Source organism: Mobula birostris, chromosome 23 (assembly GCF_030028105.1).
Source record: "Mobula birostris isolate sMobBir1 chromosome 23, sMobBir1.hap1, whole genome shotgun sequence".
Taxonomy (NCBI): domain Eukaryota; kingdom Metazoa; phylum Chordata; class Chondrichthyes; order Myliobatiformes; family Myliobatidae; genus Mobula; species Mobula birostris.
The window spans coordinates 6,517,817-6,539,764 of NC_092392.1; the positions used below are offsets into that span (position 1 = coordinate 6,517,817).

General features: G+C 44.5%; 1 protein-coding gene across 1 annotated transcript in view; it reads right to left on the minus strand.

Annotated features, from left to right (window-relative positions):
- tspan33a (tetraspanin 33a) overlaps positions 1 to 21,948 on the minus strand; it is a 44,462-nt gene continuing 22,514 nt past the window's right edge. The window contains exons 5-8 of the mRNA XM_072241083.1: positions 12,696 to 12,791; positions 9,871 to 9,996; positions 7,951 to 8,112; positions 1 to 1,243 (exon numbers count right to left, since the gene is read on the minus strand). Coding sequence (XP_072097184.1) covers positions 1,142 to 1,243; positions 7,951 to 8,112; positions 9,871 to 9,996; positions 12,696 to 12,791 — 486 coding nt within the window. The 3' untranslated portion in view covers positions 1 to 1,141. The remainder of the gene's footprint in view (positions 1,244 to 7,950; positions 8,113 to 9,870; positions 9,997 to 12,695; positions 12,792 to 21,948) is intronic.

Below are 21,948 nucleotides of genomic sequence, written 5' to 3' on the forward strand. Positions count from 1 at the left end.
ATTTACATTAGACATTAAGATTATATCCCAACATGTGCACATACATATTAACAAGACTCTTCAATGCATCAACTGTATCTCACGAAGTACTTTCCTCTCTACAGTTGGAGGATGGCCAGGAAGCACAATGGCCTTGAACCAAACCACCTTTGATCGGTAGCTCTTGAGCAACACACACAGACAGAGAAAATGCTGGAGCAAGTCTGCAAGTTAGGCAGCAACTATGGAGCGATATAATCAGTAAACATTTTGGCCCAAGACCTTGCATCATACATCCTGACGAAGCCCGAAACATTGACGGCTCGTTTCCCTTCACAGACGTTGATGACTAGCTGAGTTCCTCCAGCACCTGCAGATAATTTGTGTCTTTGATGGGTAGATTTTACTTACCTAGAAATACATTGCAGAACAGGCCCTCCCAAACCTCTGAGCCTCACCGCCCAGTAGTCCTGACAACCCTGATTTAACCCGAACCCAATCACCGGACAATCTTCAATGATCATTAATCTTTGGACTGTGGGCGGAAACCAGGGCACCCATGCGTTCCGCAGGGGGGACGTACAAACTCCTTATAAAGGATGCTGGGATTGAACTCTGAAATTCAACACCACTAGCTGTAATAGCGTTGCACTAACTGCTACACTACCATGGCTGGGAATTCTGCCACTGTTCCCATCCACCAACAGGACAGTAGAAGAGAGCAACACTAATGAACAGGTTAATAGGAACAGATGACTGACTGCAACAAGCAATGGGCACTGATAAACCCAACTGTAACAGATGAAAGTTCACCAAGAACTGAACGAGAAGAGAATTACGACTGTATCGCAGTTAGATGGGACGCCGCGCTTCATACTCGGAGCAGAGAGACACCAGCACAGAACACCATGTATTGCAAAACAGGCAGGTTTATCTCACAGTGATATTGCAGGATGGGATGGGACGGGACGATCCATTTAAAACCGAGTGCAAAGCATCTGCACGTCCAGTGGACAAAACACACGGAACCCACTGAGAACAGAGTGGCAATCCGTCGATCCCGATGGACCGCAGTCTTGTCTGAGCAATTATATTCATCCAAACGAAGGGCCGCTCGGGGCCAGCAAACCCTCTCCACTCTGAGGGGACGGAGGAGGTGTGCTCAGTACCATGGGTCCGCTCTGTGCTGGCTGTTGTACTTCTGGAGCTCAATCTGATCTTTGATCTGATTGATGAGGATCTGGGAGAGGAGAATTCCCACCAGCTGGAAGCAGCAGCCAAAGAGAGAAGAAAAATAAACAGATGAGCACCCAGTCTCTCCCAACATGAGCAATACCCAGAGTCTCTTCGTAGAGTCCGCACCACTCAGAGCACCTTGGCTGTGACTCACTCTTACCCACAAGGCCGTTGTATGGATCCAAATCCTAAGAACATTATCTATTTATTTATCGAGCTGTGGTGCAGAATATATTCTTCTGCCTCTTTGATCGTGCCGCCCAGTAATCCCCAATTTAACCCTAGCCTAATCACAACATATAATGAACAATTAACCTACTAACCGGTACGTCTTTGGATTGTGGGAGGAAATCAGAGCACTCGGAGAAAACTATGGGGAGGTTGTACAGGTTCCTTACAGATGACATTGGAATTGTACTCTGAACTCCGAGGATCTGATCTGTAATAGTGTCACACTAATCACTATGTTATAACAGGGTTCAATAATAACAGGGTTGTCGTGATGGGGGAATTTAATTTCCCCAATATTGATTGGCATTTCCCTAGAGCGAGGGGTTCAGATGGGGTGGAGTTTGTTAGGTGTGTCCAAGAAGGTTTCTTGACACAATATGTAGATAAGCCTACAAGAGGAGAGGCTGTACTTGATCTGGTATTGGGAAATGAACCTGGTCAGGTGTCAGGTCTCTCAGTGGGAGAGCATTTTGGAGACAGTGATCACAATTCTATCTCCTTTGAGGAGGGATAGGAACATACAAGTCAGGAAAGCCTTTAATTGGCAGAAGGGGAAATATGAAGTTATCAGGCAGGAACTTGAAAGTATAAATTGGGAGCAGACGTTCTCAGGGAAATGTACAGTAGATATATGGCAAATGTGGCAGGGGATATTTGCGTGGAGTTCTGCATAGGTACATTCCAATGAGACAGGGAAAGGATGGGAGGATACAGGAACCGTGGAATACAAAAGCTGTAATAAATCTAGTCAAGAAGAAAAGCTTACGAAAGGTTCAAAAAACTAGGTAATGATAGAGATCTAGAAAATTATAAGGCTAGCAGGAAGGAGTTTAAGAATGAAACTAGGAGAGCAAGAAGGGGCCATGAGAAGGCCTTGGTGGACAGGATTAAGGAAAACCCCAAGACGTTCTACAAGTATGTGAAGAGCAAGAGGATAAAATGTGAGAGAATAGGACAAATCAAGTGTGACAGTGGAAAAGTGTGTATGGAACCGGAGGAGATAGCAGAGGTACTTAATGAATACTTTGCTTCAGTATTCACTACGGAAAAGAATCTTGGCGATTGTAGGGATGACTTACAGCGGATTGAAAAGCATGTGCATATAGACATAAGAAAGAGGAGGTGCTGGAGCTTTTGGAAAGCATCAAGTTGGATAAGTGACCAGGACCGGACGAGGTATACCCCAGGCTACTGTGGGAGGTGAGGGAGGAGATTGCTGAGCCTCTGGCAATGATCTTTGCATCATCAATGGGGATGGGAGAGGTTCCCGAGGATTGGAGGGTTGCAGATGTTGTTCCCTTATTCAAGAAAGGGAGTAGAGCTAGCCCAGGAAATTATAGACCAGTGTGTCTTATTTCAGTGGTCGGTAAGTTGATGGAGAAGATCCTGAGAGGCAGGATTTATGAACATTTGGAGAGGCATAATATGATTAGGAATAGTCAGAATGGCTTTGTCAAAGGCAGGTCATGCCTTATGAGCCTGATTGAATTTTTTGAGGATGTGACTAAACACATTGATGAAGGAAGAGCAGTAGATGTAGTGTATGTGGATTTCAGCAAGGCATTTGACAAGGTGCCCCATGCAAGGCTTATTGAGAAAGTAAGGAGGCAGGGGATCCAAAGGGACATTGCTTTGTGGATCCAGAACTGGCTTGCCCACTGAAGGCAAAGAGTGGTTGTAGATGGGTCATATTCTGCATGGAGGTCGGTGACCAGTGGTGTGCCTCAGGGATCTGTTCTGGGACCCTTACTCTTCGTGATTTTCATAATTGACCTGGATGAGGAAGTGGAGTGATGGGTTAGTAAATTTGCCGATGACACAAAGGTTGGGGGTGTTGTGGATAGTGTGGAGGGCTGTCAGAAGTTACAGCAGGAGAAGTGGCAGATGGAGTTCAACCCAGAGAAGTGTGAGGTGGTTCATTTTGGTAGGTCAATATGATGGCAGAATATAGTATTAATGGTAAGACTCTTGGCAGTGTGGGGGATAAGAGGGATCTTGGGGTCCAAGCCCATATGACACTCAAAGCAGCTGCGCAGGTAGACTGTGTGGTTAAGAAGGCATATGGTGTATTGGCCTTCATCAACCATGCATTGAGTTCAAGAGGTGAGAAGTAATGTTGAAGCTATATAGGATCCTGGTCAGATCCCACTTGGAGTACTGTGCTCAGTTCTGGTCACCTCACTGCAGGAAGGACGTGGAAACCATAGAGAGGGTGCAGACGAGATTTGCAAGGATGTTGCCTAGATTGGGGAGCATGCCTTATGAGAATAGGTTGAGTGAACTCAGCCTTTTCTCCTTGGAGCGACGGAGGATGAGAGGTGACCTGATAGAGGTGTATAAGATGATGAGAGGCATTGATAGTGTGGATAGTCAGAGGCTTTTCCCCAGGGCTGGAATGGCTAACATGAGAGGGCACAGTTTTAAGGTGCTTGGAAGTAGGTACAGAGGAGATGTCAGGGGTAAGTTTTTTACACAGAGAGTGGTGAGTGTGTGGAATGGGCTGCCGGTAATGGTGGTGGAGGTGGATACAACAGGGTCTTTTAAGAGACTCCTGGATAGGTACATGGAGCTTAGAAAAATAGAGGGCTATGGTAACCCTAGTAATTTCTAAAGCAAGTAGATGTTTGGCACAGCATTGTGGGCCGAAGGGCCTGTATTGTGCTATTGGTTTTCTGTGTTTCTATGTTGTCATGGTGCCCTCTGTTCTCCTAGCTGTGGCAATGCCAGGGCGCTTACTTTAAACCTAGGCTCTGCTTGAACCCCTGAGTAGTACGATTTTGTGTAGCAGAAGTTCTCACTGGTGTCCTGGCCAGTATTTAATTATTTATCCGATAACACTCTCCTAGTTGCTGTTTTCAGGACCTTGCTGGATACAACTCAGGTGCCAAATTTTTCATATTGCACAACAACTGACCATTTTATAAGCTCTCAATTATAAAGCTGTTTGAGACATTGCAAGTTGAAAGATGCTTTATAAATGACAAGTAATATATTGTTAAAGAATAACCTCGAAGAGGACCACAACCTTGGTGTTGGGTTTGGAGGCTTGCATGCCTCAATGACCTGGAGAGCTATGTTGGCCAGAATCAGGGCTTTGTGCTTTGACTCTTGGTAGGCTCATCCATACCAAACAGGTCAAAGGGTAGAGGCCAGATTCAAAGTGGTCTACCGGTCCTCCGGGTTTGGGGTTCAGTTCAGGGCTAACCACCCTAACCAGTCAAAAAAAAACTGTTATGGATACAGCAAAGAAGACTCCTTCTCCATCTGTGTGCAACAGTATAGACAGACAGACAGAGATGGAGAACCTTCATTGTGCCCTAAATGCCAGCCACCTAAAGGGCAGTAAGATCTTTCAATATGAAAGATCTAAAGTTTATTCATCACGTACATCCAAACATACAGTGAAATGCATCATTTGCGTCGACAACCACACAACACCTAGATGTAACACACATAAAAGTTGCTGGTGAACGCAGCAGGCCAGGCAGCGTCTCTAGGAAGAGGTACAGTCAACGTTTCAGGCCGAGACCCTTCGTCAGGACTAACTGAAGGAAGAGTTGGTAAGAGATTTGAAAGTGGGAGGGGGAGGGGGAGATCCGAAATGATAGGAGAAGACAGGAGGGGGAGGGATGGAGCCAAGAGCTGGACAGTTGATTAGCAAAAGGGATATGAGAGGATCATGGGACAGGAGGCCCGGGAGAAAGAAAGGGGAAGGGGGGAAAACCCAGAGGATGGGTAAGGGGTATAGTCAGAGGGACAGAGGGAGAAAAGGAGAGTGAGAAAAAGAAAGTGTGTATAAAAATAAATAATGGATGGGGTACGAGGGGGAGGTGGGGCATTAGCAGAAGTTAGAGAAGTCAATGTTCATGCCATTAGGTTGGAGGCTACCCAGACGGAATATAAGGTGTTGTTCCTCCAACCTGAGCGTGGTTTCATCTTGACAGTAAAGGAGGCCGTGGATAGACATATCAGAATAGGAATGGGACGTGAAATTAAAATGTGTGACCACTGGGAGACCCTGCTTTCTCTGCTGGGTCCAGCCTGCAAGTGTCACAATAACTCATTAACCGCAACTGTAATGGTACGTATTCGGTACGTGAGGGGAATCTAGAGCACCTGGCGAAAACCCACTCAGTCATGGGGAGAACGTACAAACTCCTTACAGACTCCACGATGATCGATTACGCTGTAAGCTGCTACACTGCTGTGCCGCCCCTGGCACTGTTGTCTTTCCAGCCTCGCTATAGACGGCCAATTCCGTACGGAGGGCTGCCGGGTAAGTTCCTGTTCATTCTACACACATCACTGCTACTGAACTATCGGGATTACATTGCTTTTCTTCACCTACCCACACTCCCACCCTGACCCCTACACCAAATCTGCTGCTTTTAAGCAACTAATGCCACCCCAAGCCCAGCCGGCAGTGGGGATGGAGAGGCTGGCAGGGGTGTGAGAGAGTGAAGGAGAGGTAAGCAGCTAGTCCCAAGAAAGCAAAGCGCCCACGATGAGGAACCTGAACAGCAAATTTGCTTTGAAAATACTCCACCACACGATTAATGTTGACTTTCTGGAGAGACCAAAATACTTCATTTAATAGATGTCATAAGGAAAGGCTTCCCAATTAAGAATTGAGGTAAGTTTTGAGGACTTTACTTCCACAAACTAAGCTTGTGGTCTTAACTTTAGACAAAACTTAATCACTCAGTTATATGGTAATAACCCTAAAATTGCATTTCAAAAATTCTGTATTCAAAATGTTCCTTCATAATGATGAAACTCAAGAATAATATCATCCATGACTATTGCTTTGGATATGTGGATCTTGCACAAAGACTATGGACCAATTGTATTTATTTAAGAGGTTATACAAGTCGGTGATGTTACCTGGAGGGTGGGAGAAGGTTCCAGAAATAAAACTTGGATCAGCAAAAACATGGATAACAATGGACGACTACGAATGTAGTGGTGTTATCTGCCATCACCAATTTGCTCTTGACTATAGACACTGAAGGTGGTGCACTTGCCTCAATATTTTTGTAACACCCTGAAAAAGGCTTCACTGTTAACGTAGCGGTCTCACTGTAGAAGCAGTGTTTGGGTTATGATTAGTGATAATGGGTGCTTTGGAATGTGAACCATCCAATCAGGGAAGCAGGTTTTATTGTGTGTCTGACACCGGTGTGAGCTGGGTTCTTTGTTCGGCGGGAAATGAAGAGAGAAGATGGTGGAAAGAACCTGTTGTAGGATTTGACCCGGTGAGGAACCGTGATTTGATGGAGCAAGTGGAAGTCTTCTGAGGATCAGTGAACATGACTTTTGGAAGAGTTTAGATTCAAATTGTGCACATTTGACTGTTTAATTATAAAGGGACTTTTTTGCTTTTTTCTTTCTTTTCATTACTAGCCCTTTCGTTATGTCAACATTCATAAATATAATTTCTTTAATTGTATGCATTGTGCTGTCTGTTATTTTGTAACAGGGTAGCAAATTACACAGCATCCACACAAACCGGGGTTTGGAGTGGGAGAGCAGTCCCAATGTCACTGACTTGGTGGGACCGGAGTGTGTATGCCCAAGTAAACCGGATTTAACTTTGTTTTTAATTAACACAAGTACCAGTCCCACTCCCATCAGAGAGGAGGCTAACTAGCATCCACGCCAGGGCCACCAGACTCAAAAACAGTTACTTTTCTCAAGCAGTAAGACCGATCAACATTCCCACCCACTAACGCTCCCCTCTACACCCTCAGCCACCACTACTTTATCATTTCCTGTCCGAGTCACCTTAAGCACAGACATGCCTGAGCCTAGAGTCACTTTACGGACATTATATATATATAAAAACTATCTCATGTATTTGTATTTATTGTGTTTTTATTATTCTGTTCTTTGTCTTTTGTGTTCTTTTTGTACTACGTCAGATCCTGAGTAAATCAGGGATTGTTGAACAGCTCCTATTCTGCACTCCATCTTAATAAATAAAAATAAATTATTTTGTTCTCCTTTGCATTTATGAACTGGAAATCACATTAAACAATCTGGAATCTTTTGTTAAACGATAACAACTGAGAAGAAAAACGTAGAACTGAACCAAACAAAAAACAGGCCTTAAGTTTGGAATTTTGTGTGAGGTAGGGAGGGGTGATCTGAGGAATTTTTTTGATAAATGGAGCTGGTTACAGAAAATTATGGAACACTCTGAGGGCTGACAGGATGGAGAGAGAGGAGAAGAAAGAAAATGTTTCTTCTGGTAGCTTTTAACAAGAGACAGTGATCTGGAAATTCATGGTGGGCCTATCAGGGATGAACGGAAGAATCCAACCTCCATATGCAGGGCAGTGGAAATATGGAGCATTCCCCCCTCCCCAAAAAAAACCCTAGGGAAAATATTACTGCTAATTTTAAAGGAAGGGGGATCAAGGCAGAGAAATAGAACTGAACACAAAGAGCCATGATCTAAGAGTGGTGGAATGGCCTGCTGAGATTGACAGGCAAGGCACTGACCTGTGGGATGGCAAGGCCCAGGGCCACCCCTCCCAACAGGAAGAGGTTGCTATGGATCCAGTTGACCAGCTTGTCGATACATCCATTGGTGTAGATAAATTCCTCTGCTGCCAGGTACTCCAGGTCCTGCATGCCCTGTCCACACATGGTATTGATCACCTTCTGCAGTGAATATAGAAAGAAACGGGTCAGTGACAAGATAGCCAGTCTACCAAGGGAGAAGGCTAGTTCCCACCCCCCATCTCAGACACAGTGTAATGATGAAATCACTCTCCGCCCACTCCTGTACTCGACTGTGTTCAAAGATTAACTTTATTTGTCGTGTGTACATCGAAACATACAGAGAAGCAAGAAAGACACCACAGTCTAAAATGAAAACTCACGGCCACGGAGTTGAAGCTGGCAGAAGAATAGATCAACACCTTGCTGACCTCAGGAATCAAGATTTAAAAGATTAAAGATTAAACAGTAGCTTTTTTTTTCCAGATCTACATCAAAATATACAGCGGAAAGTGTAATTTGTGTCAATGACCAACCCAGTCCGAGGATGTGCTGGGGGCAGCCTGCAAGAGTCACTGAGCTTCCAGTCTTTCCCACAGCTTACCAACTCTAACCCAAACGTCTTTGGAACGAGGGAGGTCATGGTGAGAACGTGCAAACTGCTGGCACTTGTGAAGTTCTAACATGACTTGCCACACGTCAGCCCAGGCCTGGATGGTGCCAGGGTCTTTTTGTGGAGGGCATGAGAATTTTGGATGCCTAAATACTGGATAAACAAGAAGCTGCTGTATTACGTCAGTGAGCTGAGCTGTTTTTAGGAACTGGCAGTGGGACTTGGGGACAGCACGGTGGTGTAGCGGTTAGTGTAACCCTGTTACTGCACCAGTGACCCTGGGTACAATTCCCACTGCTGTCTGAAAGAGTGTGCACCTTCTCCCCGTAACCGCGTGGGTTTCCTCCGGGTGCTCTGGTTTTCTCTCACAGTCGAAAGGTGTACAGGTTAGTGGGTTAATTGGTCACATGGGTACAATTGGGTGGTATGGGCTCCTTGGCCAAAGGACCTGTTACTGTGCCAAATCTCTGAATGAGAAATAAAGAAAGGTCAGAAGAGGTGATACTTTGGACTTCTAGCTAAGCTTGAAAGAAAGAACATTGCAGAGAATTGCACACGGGTGTTTTGCAGAGAACATAACCCACCCAGTTATAAGCAGAGTGTTCTGCAGTGAAGTTTCTTTTGTGACCTATTGCACGCAGTGGCCACTTTATTAGGCACACCCGCTCATTAATGGAAATATCTCACCAGCCAATCAGCTCAGTGCATAAAAGCATGCGGACATGGTCAAGAGGGCCAGTTGTTATTCAGACCAAACATCAGGATGGGGAAGAAATATGAACTAAGTGACTCTGACTGTGGAATGATTGTTGGTGCCAGATGGGGTGGTTTGAGTATCTCAGAAACTGCTGATCCCCTGGGATTATCACACACAATAGTCTCTAGAGTTTACACAGAATGGTGTGAAAAACAAAAAACATCCAGTGAGCAGCAGTTCTGTGGGTGAAAATGCCTCGTTCATGAGAGAGGTCAGAGGAGAATGGCCAGACTGGTTCAAGCTGACAGGAAGGTGACAGTAACTCAAATAACCACATGTGACTACAGTGGTGTGTGGAAGAGCATCTCTGAACACACAATATGCTGAACCTAGAAATGGATGGGCTACAGCAGCAGAAGGCACAGCGGGTTCCACTCTTGTGCTGATAATGTGGTCACTGAGTGTGTATTATTGACAAGTCTATTCATGTTGATTGAGTATTTCATTTCTTCAAACTGGGCACCGTATTGCAGCCTCTAAGCTTGAAGAGATTATGCTGGAGTGTAGCCTCTGCCTGCCCTACCAGAGAAGTTAGAGCTCGGTCACTCACCTCCTCGGAGCGCAGACAGCAGGAATAGGGTACAGAGCAGCGCTCCCGGCTCGGGTTCTCCAGGGTGCAATTAAAGTACATGTTGTGGCTCCAGTCCTTGTACGAAATGCCCCCACAGCAGCTGAACTGGCGGGAGGGAAAAAGAAGAGGAAACACGATACGAAGTCAGCACAAAAGCGGGAAGAACCTCAGACTCTGGCCCTTGGCCACGGATATCAGGACAGGGTGCACACATTTGCCCAGCCTATCTCCGTGAAGGTGTGGACGTGTTTCACGCTTTCCCTCACCTTATACGCACACAGCTTGGCTTCGCCCAGAGGAAAATAATCTGATTACTCACAGGCTCTCCACCCCCCTTACACAGCTGAACACCAGCACCGACAGACCGCGCAAGGACAGGTAACCAGAGTTCAGTAAATCTTCCCCACGCTGACCAGGATGTCAATCTGAGATAGTCTGTCACTGGCCCGTATCCCTCTGAACCTTTCCTATCCTTGTACCAGTCCAACTATTGAAACTGTATCCACCTTTATCACTTCCTCGGGCAGGTCATGACAAATACTCACCAACCTCCAGCTGAAACAAAAGTTGCCCCTCAGGTCCTGTTTAGATGTTTCCTCTCTCATTGGAAACCTGTCCCCTCTGTTTTTAGACCTCTCCATCCCCGAGGGAGAAAAGAAACCCCTGACCATTCACTGTATCCATGCCTCCTCATGATTTTATACACCTCTTAAGGTCACCCCTACCCCCACCCTTGTATGCTCCATGAAACTAGGTCCAAATCCAAAAGCTCCCTCAATGACAGCCTCAATGACTCCCTCGATGTCCAAATCCAAGAGCTGCCTCAATGACAGCGTTTTGGTAGGACCTTCATCACCAGCATCTCACTGGTTCACAAACACAACTCACCACTAAGGGTAGTTACGGCCTGTCACTGAAATGCTGGCTCTGCCTAGAAGATAATGAATCGTACAGAAGTACCACATAGAAACAGGCCCTTCAGCTCATCTAGTCTGTGCTAAGCCATTTAAACTCCCACCGACCTGCACCGAGACCATAGGTCTCCACACCCCTACCAGCCAGGCACCTATCCAAACTTCTCAAACGTTGAAATTGAATGCACCACTTGTGTTGACAGCTCATTCCACTCTCAGCACCCTCTGAGGGAAGAATTTTCCCCTCATGTTCCCTTTAAACTTTTCACCTTTCACCCTTAACCCATGGCCTCTAGTTGTAGTCCCACCCAACCTCAGTGGAAAAAGCCTGCTTGCATTTACCCTATCAATACCCCTCATCACTTTGTAAACCTCTATCAAATCTCCTCTCAATTTTCTATGCTCCAAGGAATAAAGTCTTTACCTATTCAATCTTTCCCTATAACCTGCCCCTACAGACTTGGCAACATCCTTGTAAATTTTCTCTGTACCACTTCAACCTTGTTTACATCTTTGCTGCAGGTAGGTGACCAAAGCTTCCCACGATACTCCAAATTAAGGCTGATTTATACTTGTGTGTCAACTCGACGCCGTAACCTATGCAATTGACCTACGCGCGCTGTGAGCATTTATACTTGTGCGTTGGTGTGTCTGCGTTGCTCTGCAATTCGGGCACATCGCGCATGTGCACACACCTGCCTGTGGAAGGCTTCATGGTCATGGTAGTCTTTCTCGGGGTAAACAAGTTTAAAGCGAGTGTCTTTTTTCGTAAAAGCGAAATGTGTCCTCCATAATTTCGGAGGTCTGTAAAGCTTTATGGAAAGCATTGCAGCCAGAGTTCCTTCCCTGCCCTTCAGTCGCCCAATGGGAAGCTATTGCAGCATAGGAGGAAGTGCGATGCTACCAGGCGGACCAATCACAGTTGTTGCGGTCTGCGTTGCCACAACGCATAGTTACACTTTGGGAGAGGTGTACGTCAGGCTGCGGCGTGGGGATCTGCGTAGGATCTGTGTAGGGTTCGCGGCGATGCCATACGTACGGCGTCGAGCTGAGACACAAGTATAAATCAGCCTTTAGGCCGCACCAATATCTTGTACAACTTCAACATAACATCCCATCTCCTGTACGTAATATGTTGAATCATAAAGGCCAATGTTCCAAAAGCTGATGTTGTTCTAATTTTTAAAAACCTGAGCATCAGAATGTAAAAGTGGCCAATGACCTGAAAGTTACAAGAGGTGATCAGTATATTGTGAAAGACGCAGAGTCTGAGAGAATGAGCCGGTGAAGTTCAGAAAGTTTGATGTACAGCACGTGAAACGTGCTCAAAACCCCAAAGGACCTTAACGGTGGAGTTACCCAGGTTATTATAAAATGCACATACAACCGGATAAACAAATCCAGCGTTTTGCCCAAAGGGAACAGAAAGCAGCTTACAGTAAACACTGTCAACTGGGAAGAAAACTAAGAAATAATGACTTTAATTTATTCATTGTGTTCCAGTATTTAACATTTCAATTTTCAATCTGTTACATCACCATCAGATAGATTGGTGCTCCTTCGTTAAGTCCTCACTGACTTCAACAGTCTTTTATATCTCAGTAACATTCAGAGGTCTAGAAGGTGAAGGAGCTAATTGACGGGAGGTGGGACAGATAAACCGGCGGGAGGTGGGACAGGTAAACTGGCAGGAGGTGGGACAGGTAAACTGAAGAGAGGTGGGACAGGTAAACCGGCGGGAGGTGAGAGAGGTGGGACAGGCAAACTGGCGAGGGGTGGGACAGGTAAACTGATGGGAGGTGGGACAGGTAAAGCCACAGTGGAAATGGAAAGCACTAGACTGAATAAAGTCTAAATCGTGCATAAAATCACAGAGCCCTGATACCAAACCTGCTTCTGTCCGTAGTCAATGAGGTTCTGGAGATCCAGGTCATCGCGGTAATGGATTATTGCGTTATCAATGATCTCACTGACTTTTGAACGGGCCTGTATTAAAAAGCAACAGTACATTTTAGAATAAAGGCTGAATTGGCTCCCACTTAGCTATCACAAATCATGTCAACAACCGTGTTGCCCTTAATGCATTTGTTTAACTTTGGTGGGTCTGCGCTTTGAACGATTTGTTTCTAACTGTTTTCTAGTTAAAGTTAAAGGTTGATATTTAAGTTACAGTTTAACAAAGGTAAATTCATTGTCTATGGTATATCGTGGCATGCGATGACATCACCTCCGGTTTCGCCATGTCTTGGTTCGGGAAGGTGTGAAGGTGGGTGCCATGCGTACAGCATGATCGTGAAGAGCTCCGTTTCTACCCACAAAGAAACATTATAGAAGCAACGCTGTAAGTTCATAAGAATGTATTTGAAGTAAAAATATTGACGCAGATTCTGTTCAGAAAGTGGCGGTTTGGGTGGCGAGGTGTCGGCTTTTCAATTTCAAATGCGGGGTGGGCTCGAGCCCGGCGGCGGTTTGACGGGACCTCCCTCGCCCACTACTCAGGGCGGCAGGAGACACTCACTAAAAGAACAGAGCGTGTGGTCTCCAGAATGAAACAGACGCTGTATATATTTGTATTTTTTTATCAACAGTTTTCACCATACGATGCTAATGTGGAAGAGTGCACAGTAAATGGTTAACCTTACTACGACTCTGCCTTCATTGGCTCCGGTTTAACTTGGTGTTTAGTCAGAGTTTCAACACACTGCACAAGAACACTACAACAACCTGTCCCTCAAAGTTAACAAAAGAGCTGGTCACTGAGTTCAGAGAGAGGCAGCAGCACACATGGTCCCGACTGCATCACTGGTGTGAGATTGAGAGCTTCGTGTTCCTGGCTATGAACACCACCGACAGCCTGGCCTGCTCCAAATAATTTGATGTCACGGCCAAGAAAGCTCACGACACCTCTAATTCCCCAGGGGGCTAAGGAAATTCAGCACGTCTATCGACTCTTACCGATTGTTATCGATGTGCCATGGAAAGCATAACGTCTCGGTATGGCACGTGACACTTGAAACTGCGGAGAGTCGTGGAGTCAGCTCAGACCATCAGAGGAACCAGCCCCCTCTCTATGGACCTGTCCTCTCACGGTCTTAATAAAGTAGTCAGAATATTCAAGGATCCCATCCATCCCGGACATTGTCTTCTTCCCTCTCCCATTAGGCAAAAGATAGAAAAGCCTGTACTGTAATCACCTACCTTCAGGTTCAGTGACAGCTTCTATTCCACTGTTATCAGACCTCTAGTACAATAAGATAAACTCTCGGCCTCCCAATCTACCTCTGTTGCCTTGCTCTTTGTTGTTTACTCGCTCAGTAGCTTGTGCACCCTGCTACTTTGTCTTGCCTTATTCTAGCTCACTGCAGTGTCTGTATAAATAGTATGCAAGCTTTGCACTGTATCTCGCTACATGTGACTAACGCAGGACAACAAATGTTTTCGAAAGTGCTGTTTCTTTTTGTTTGTGATAGACCACTTGAAACTGAACACAAATATAATTTCAGACTACTTGTATCTCGTAGGAATTTGTAGAAGCAAAATTTAACTTTTATTGAATTTAATGTGTTTAATTGCATAATGGTGCTGATGCTTTGCAATAGTTCAATTGGGCTCAAAAGGTTTTGTTGATGATTTTCAGTTGTACTCAGTGTCAGAAGCTTCTCGCTTAAGCGTCCAACACTAATCAGCCAGCACTGACGGATTCCAGTTGCCCTGATATCGTTTCTCCATCACTGCAATGTCCTGGTTGTCACTGACAGCACCAGAATTTGCAGGGAAGAAGTCTAAATGGGAATGCAGAAAATGAATCTTTAGTGACATGTTGCACTTCATGGTTTTGTCTGCTTGAAGCATGTTGTCAACCAGCTGCACGTAGTTTGGTGTTCTATAGTTACCAAGAAAAAGTTCAACAACATCCTTGAATGCCCTCCATGCAATTTTCTATGGCCTCACTAAAAGTTCTTCAAATAGCCTGTCATTGATCAACTGCTTGATTTGTGGACCAACAAAAATCTCGGCATCAATTATTCTGACTTGAATTATGAATTGAAATAACAAATACAGGCGACTTCAAAAATTGGTGCATGATAGGGAAATTTTCAGCCCAAAATGCATAAGATACACTCAAAAGTATTCAGCAAATCTTTGTTGTCCACTGTAATGAGCCAATACCAATCCATCAGGTCCTGTTTTTAGGGTTGTTACTTGTAAGGCAAAAATATTTCTAAAATCCTCCATGGCAGTGATCTGCAGAAGATCCAGGAAGGTTGTGGTTCTGTAAATGGGCCAAAAATCCAGTAAAAAGCTACTTCAGTTTGAGTCTGAAGCTTAAAAGAATTTGAAAACAAAAAGATGGCATTGGTACCATGAAAATGGTGACAAATTGGCATATAGGAAGGAGCTTGAAAACCTGGCTGAGTGGTGCCACGACAACAAGCTCTCACTCAAAGTCTGCAAGACCAAGGAGCTGAATTATTGACTCCGGGAGGAGGAAAATGGAGGTCCATGAGCCAGTTCTCACTGGGGGATCAGACATGGAGATGGTCAGCAACTTTAAATTCCTCTGTTATCATTTCAGAGAATCTGTCCTGGGTCTAGTATGCAAGTTCCATTGGCAAGAAGGCACAGCAGCAACTTTTAATTCCTTAGAAGTCTGTGCAGATTCAGCACGTCATTTAAAAGTTTGATTAACTTCTATTTGTGTAGTGGAGAGTTTACTGAATAGTTGCATCACAGCCTGATAAAGGAACACCAATGCCCTTGGAGTGGAAATACCGACAAGCTACCCAGTCCTTCACAGTAAAGCCCTCCCCTCCCCACCACTGCGTACATTTACAAGGAGTGCTGTCACATCCATCACTAAAGACCCCAGCAGCCAGGCCAGGGTCTCCTCTCGCTGCTGCCAGCAGGAAGGAGGTACCACACTACCAGGTTCAGGAACAGTTATTACCCCCTCAACCATTAGGCTCTTGAGCACAGCAGTTGACGCGACGTTACTACAGCTCAGCGTCCCAGTGTTCGGAATGGTTCCACTCCGTAAGGAGTCTCTATACCTCCTTCCCGTGGGGTGTCCGGGATTTCTCTGGGTGCTTCCGCTCTCCTCCCACAGCCCAAAGGCAGACCGGGAACGTTAACCGGTCACTGTGAACTGTCCTGTGATTAAGTTAGGGTTTGTCGGAGATTGTGGGGGGGGGGGGAGGAGAACGTGGCTCAAAGGGTGTACTGTACTGTATCGTTAAATAGATAAACTGCACTTGCCCCAACACCAAACCCATAGACTCGCTTTCAGGGAGCCTACAGCTGACGTTCTCGATACTTACTGCTCAGTTATTTAATTATTAGGACTATTTTGAACCTGCACAGTCTGTTGTCTTTGCACACTGGCTGTTTGTCTGTATTTGTTGTGCACATTTCCATTGATTCCAGTGTGCCTCTTTGAACACTCACAAGAAAATGAATGTCAGGGTTGTACATGGTGATCTAATATATATTACACACACACAAAGCAATATCAGAATCTGATTTATTATCACTGGCATGAGTCATGAAATTTGTTAATTTAGCAGCAGCAGCTCAATGCTATATATAATATAGAAGATAAAAATAAAATAATAAGTAAAGCACTTACGGTACACATATATTGAATAGATTAAAAATCGTGCAAAAACAGAAACAATATATATATATATAAAAAAAGTGAGGTAGTGATCATGGGTTCATAAGTCCATATCTGACCATAAAATCTGGCCTGTTTACAACACCAATACCACATCAATGTAAGTAACTATATAGGCTGATTTATACTTGTGCATCAAATGTACGCCGTAGCCGCATACCCTACGCTGTTCTCTACACTGAACCCTACGCCATAGCCTAACGCGCACCTCTCCCAAAATGTAACTATGTGTCACGGCGACGCAGACCGCAACAACTGTGAGTGGTCCGCTTGGTAGCATCGCATTTCCTCCTACGCTGCAATAGCTTCCCATTGGGTGACTGAAGGACAGGGAAGGAACTCTGGCTGTAATACTTTCCATAAAGCTATACAGACCTCTGAAATTATGGAGGACCCTGTGCTTGACACCAGTTTGTAGCTAGCTGCTACAGTCTGTTGACTTCCACCTGAAGCTAAAACTCGAATGGTGATTGCCAGTCTCTGAGTATACTGTGCGTACACTGATGTGAAGTAAATGGTTGGAGACGATGAACCAAATCGTCAAATGTACCTGCTGACATCTGAAAATATTTGAAATGCATTTCCTCGTCCATGTCTCTCAGTGGCCGGACAAGCACAGAAAATTCACCCTCCTTCAGTTTCAGTTGCCATTGTTTGAAGTTTGAGTTTCTTCGTGTTGAGTTTCAACATGAAGAAACTCAACACGGTGGCATAGAAACCCCACCGCCAACTAGCGTTTTGGCTGTGAATTGCAGCGCGACACAGACACACCAACGCACCAGTATAAATGCTCACAACGGTGTAGCCCATTTGCGTAGGCTACGGCGTAAGCTAGTACGCACAAGTATAAATCAGCCTTAACAGTTGCACCAAAACAACAACTAATACCTTTACCCCAGAGACGTCAACAGTAAAAGGTGCTCAGACACAGAGTTCAGCTGCAGGACATTCAGGCCCTCAGTGATCCATTTCCATACTGAGCCACTAGAGGGCGCTGAAGCTCCACAGGGAACTACTGAAACAGCGATGGTCACAGGAACCCAATTCGAGTCTTGGTGATTTTGCACTTCACGTTTCTCTTTCATTCGGCATCTTAATTTTGAACCCCAGCAGCTCTTTCAAAGAAACTATGGGATTCAGCTGCTTGGTTGAGAGTTCTTCAGATGTCAGTTGTTGAATCTGCGAGTGAAGCACCAGATCACCAGGGCTTTCACTACAGTTCAGGCTGGACGCCATTTTCCTTCAGAAAGATGAAAGGGGACCCACGCTGGAGCTCTTTAAGATCGAGAAAGGGCGTTAATAAGGACAGATGTGGGGCAGAGAGGGACAGATGTGTAGGTGGTTTTATGGAGGAGGATTAGGCAACAGCTGCATGGAATGGAAATGCTGAAGTGAATGCATTGAACTGAAAGTCCCTGCTTCCTCAAGTTGGTTTGCAAGGGAATGCTTCATGAATCATTTGTTTATAGAATTCAGAGGGAAAGAACTAGTCTGAACACGAACTGAAAACAAATCTCAGCCAGCAAGGAATTGGTGTGGAGGTTATCAACTGATGTGACTGTAGGCCAGCTGCAAACGAGACCAGACACTTCTATTATAGACACAAGCGATCAAGAAATGACTGGAAATGAGACCAGACACTGCTATTACTGACACAAGCGATTCTACAGATGCTGAAAATCTTGTGCAAAACTCACAAATGTTGGAGTAACTCAGCAAGTCAGGCAGCATTGTTGGAGGGAAACTACTGTCAATGTTTGGGGTCAAGATTCTTCATCAGGACTCAGGAAAGGTGGACACTATTGCAAGTTGAAAGTGCAGCAGCCAATTTGCAAACAGATAACAATGTTGTCATGAGGCAGCTGTCTGATTTTAAGACTCAGCGGGTCAGGCAACATCTGTGGAAAGAGAGATGGAATTCATATTCTGTTTCTACACTGACTGGCCAAGACATTTTTCTTGAAATTAGTGTCATTGGCTTACTTCAGAGTTCAAAGTAACCTCATTATCAAAGTATTTACAGTACATGTTACCATATTTTACCTTGAGATTCATTTTCTTGCAGGCATTTACAGGAAGAAAAGATGCAACAGAATTTACAGAAAACTATTCATTAACAAAGACTGACACACAACCAATACAGAAAAGAGAAACTGTGTAAATAATACTGAGAATATGAGTTGTAAACGGTCCTCGAAAGTGTCTCTGTACAGAGCTCTGCTGAAGCCTAGTCTCAGATCAACTGCCCTCATCAGCACGATGCTCAGCACAAAAGGTAGAGCAAAGGACACAATGTACATTATGCAATCACGAGCTGAGTATGATGTTCTCCGAAGGGGTTGTCTGTTGGCGGGTCCTTGGGTAGCTGTAGAGGCCAATTCCGGGTCCTAGGGTGGACTCCCATAATGGAGAACCCTATGCACAACTTTGCTGAACGTGGGGAGGCTGATGCACAGGTAAGCCACATCAGGGTCCAGCGGCGTGGAACGTAGGACGATTGGGGACCCTTCATTACTGCAGCTTTCCTCCACCTTCACTACCGTTGTGATGTGATATCATCTTCCACCAGAGATCTTGGTCGGATTGCTCTGTCTGCTCTCTGATGGTACTCCCACTGGCAACCCTACCAGGAGCTAAACTCCAGGCAGCTCTTGGGATCTCAGAATCTCACAAACCTCCCTACCCCAACAAGGTGACGACCCTTGGAAAAGGTCAAATACAGTAGTACCATATAATTATCTTCTTATTTTTCCAGTGATTCTTCCTGTTCTACTCCTCTTCCATAAGTTCTGGGAGTGACTGAGGAGGTCAATGTGACATAGATGGGGCTGAACATGCCTAATGGGTGGATGCCTGTTCCACTGTTGCACCAAGCTTCCATGTACTCCACCATCTCAATGTCATCTCCAAGGGTCTTTATTCACTTTGAACAGCTCACAAGAGGTAGGATTGCCAAATTAGAGTCTCTGTTGCAGCACAGAAATCAAACAATCTTACGGAACAGGAAATAATCTTCCTGGGAATACCCCACTGGTCAGGCAGCCTCTTGAGAGGAAAACCTATTCACATTGGTCTGGAGACTATTAAGTTACTGGGGTGAGGGAAAGGGGTTGTGTTGATCAGGAACTGTGGAGAAGAAAGAGACCACAGCCTATGATGTCAACCTTTGGTCAAAGAATAGATCAACACTTTGTCGCACTCAGAATTCAATAAGATTAAAAATTAACCTTATTTGTCACATACACATCAAAACAGAGTGAAATGTGTCATTTGCATCAACAACCAACATAGTCTGGAGATGTTCTGGGGACAGTGCGCTAGTGTCCCCATGCTTCTGGCATAACATACCATGTCCACAACCAACGTTCCCTCTAAACTTTCCCCCCATAGCTGCGTGACCAACCATTGCTCTGAGCAGGAAGATTTTACATGGCCTGAAAACTGTACAGCACTTTAAATGTTTTTGTAATGTGCATACTATGAATATTTTGAATGAAAAATGAAAAGTCACATCCTTTTGATTTTATTAATTGAAGGGTATGATGAAATACAGTACAAAATTTTTCACATTTCATAAACTATTTCTTCATCTGTCTTTCTTACAAATCCATTGTTTATAAACACTTTCCAGATTAATCTCACACCCAGATGAAGATGCATTTTAATCCTCATTAGATCATCTAAATGTTCCATTTATAATCTGTTTCTGGATTTATACATGATTGAATTCATAAAACGGAATCCATGTTCACAGTCAGCACCAGAAGCTTGAAATGTTCCAGTGATACTAACAAGAACTGATATTTCTTCAAAGTCTTTATTTCTAAGCATGTAGTTCAACATATCAGAGAAAATCTTAATTTAACCAGTCTTAACTTTCTCAGAAGTGACAAATTTGAAATCACAGTATTCCTGTGATATTTTTGAGGCAATGCTTTTATCGTTGTTCGCAATAGTAGCTGAGTACATTTTTGTCAGGTGTATAACATTCTCTTTTCCAAACTCAGAATTGGTTGTGTTTGCAACAGGGTCAAATGCTTGCCATTCTGTTAACTCAGCATCAGGAAATCAGTTATCCAAATGATTACACACACGTTGAATGAATCAATCATTGGCACAGTATCAACATCAGAACTGATAGATGCAGCAGATTTTTCACAGTGTTCTCCAATAAGCGGTATCGCCAAGATACTGGGACTGTAATTTATTAATATTTTTATGAAAAATGAACTTCCATTCTGTGTTTAATGTTACAATTTGTAACAATGTTGTAACTTGAAACATTAACAATGTAAGTACGTTGAAATTCTAAAATGTTTCAAAGGTTGTGGTACATTTATTATTCAAAAATATATTCTATTAATCTTATATTAATTAATATATTGAACATATTAATTAACAATTACAGTGCATTTCACAATTTTTCTAGGCATCCGTTAGTCTCGTGAGACTGTGGCTTTGCGCCTTGAAAGGTTTCCAGGGCGCAGGTCTGGGCAAGGTTGTATGGAAGACTAGTAGCTGCCCATGCTGCAAGTCTCCCCTCTCCACGACACCAATGTTATCCAAAGGAAGGGCATTAGGACCCATACAGCTTGGCACCAGTGTCGTCGCAGAGCAATGTGTGGTTAAGTGCCTTGCTCAAGGACACACACACTGCCTCAGCCAAGGCTCGAACTAGCGACCTTCAAATCACCAGATGAACGCCTTAACCCCTTGGTCGCATGCCAACACAATTATATTACATAGGTTTCAAAATTATATCAACAAAACACTGGACTGCAACTCCACCCCCCCCCCCCCCCCCAAAAGTGTCGCTTCCACAATTTTTTTTGTAGTTTTGATCGACTGCTTGAAGCTGAACACGAATACAATTTCAGTCTACTTGTATTGGCTTGAACTACGCATATCGGCTTGAAGCTGCCCCTGGGTTGTGCAGCTGGAGAACTCAAACAATTGTGCTTACACCTTCGATAAGTTAAACCGCCAAGGTGCTTCACGAGAGCATTATCAAACAAAAGGCCTGAGGACTGGAGTCCTTATGAAGCTTCAAACATTGACTCTATTCCTCTCCATAGATGCTGCCTGACCTGCTGAGTTCATTCGGTATTTTGTGTGTGTTACCCTGGATTTCCAGCATCTGCAGAATTGCTTGTGCTTATGTCTGAGGACTGGGAGTAGCTTAAAATCAGAAGAGAAAAGTGGCAGAAAAAAATTCCTGGAAACTGCGCTAATTCAAACTCCAGGAACGTTAAAGATCAGGCAAAGGTAGACAGTAATGATCTTAATATGAATGGCAAAAGATCTCATTCCACATAACAGGAGGAGAGATCACTGTTTACAAATGTTTAGTGAGATACAGGGAAGCATTGGTGAGGATGATTCCTTCAGCTTCCTCTCAATACCAGGGCTGAAACAGAGGAAAGCCCCCCCCCAACCCTCATGGAAATACATGCAGATCCTGTTACACTG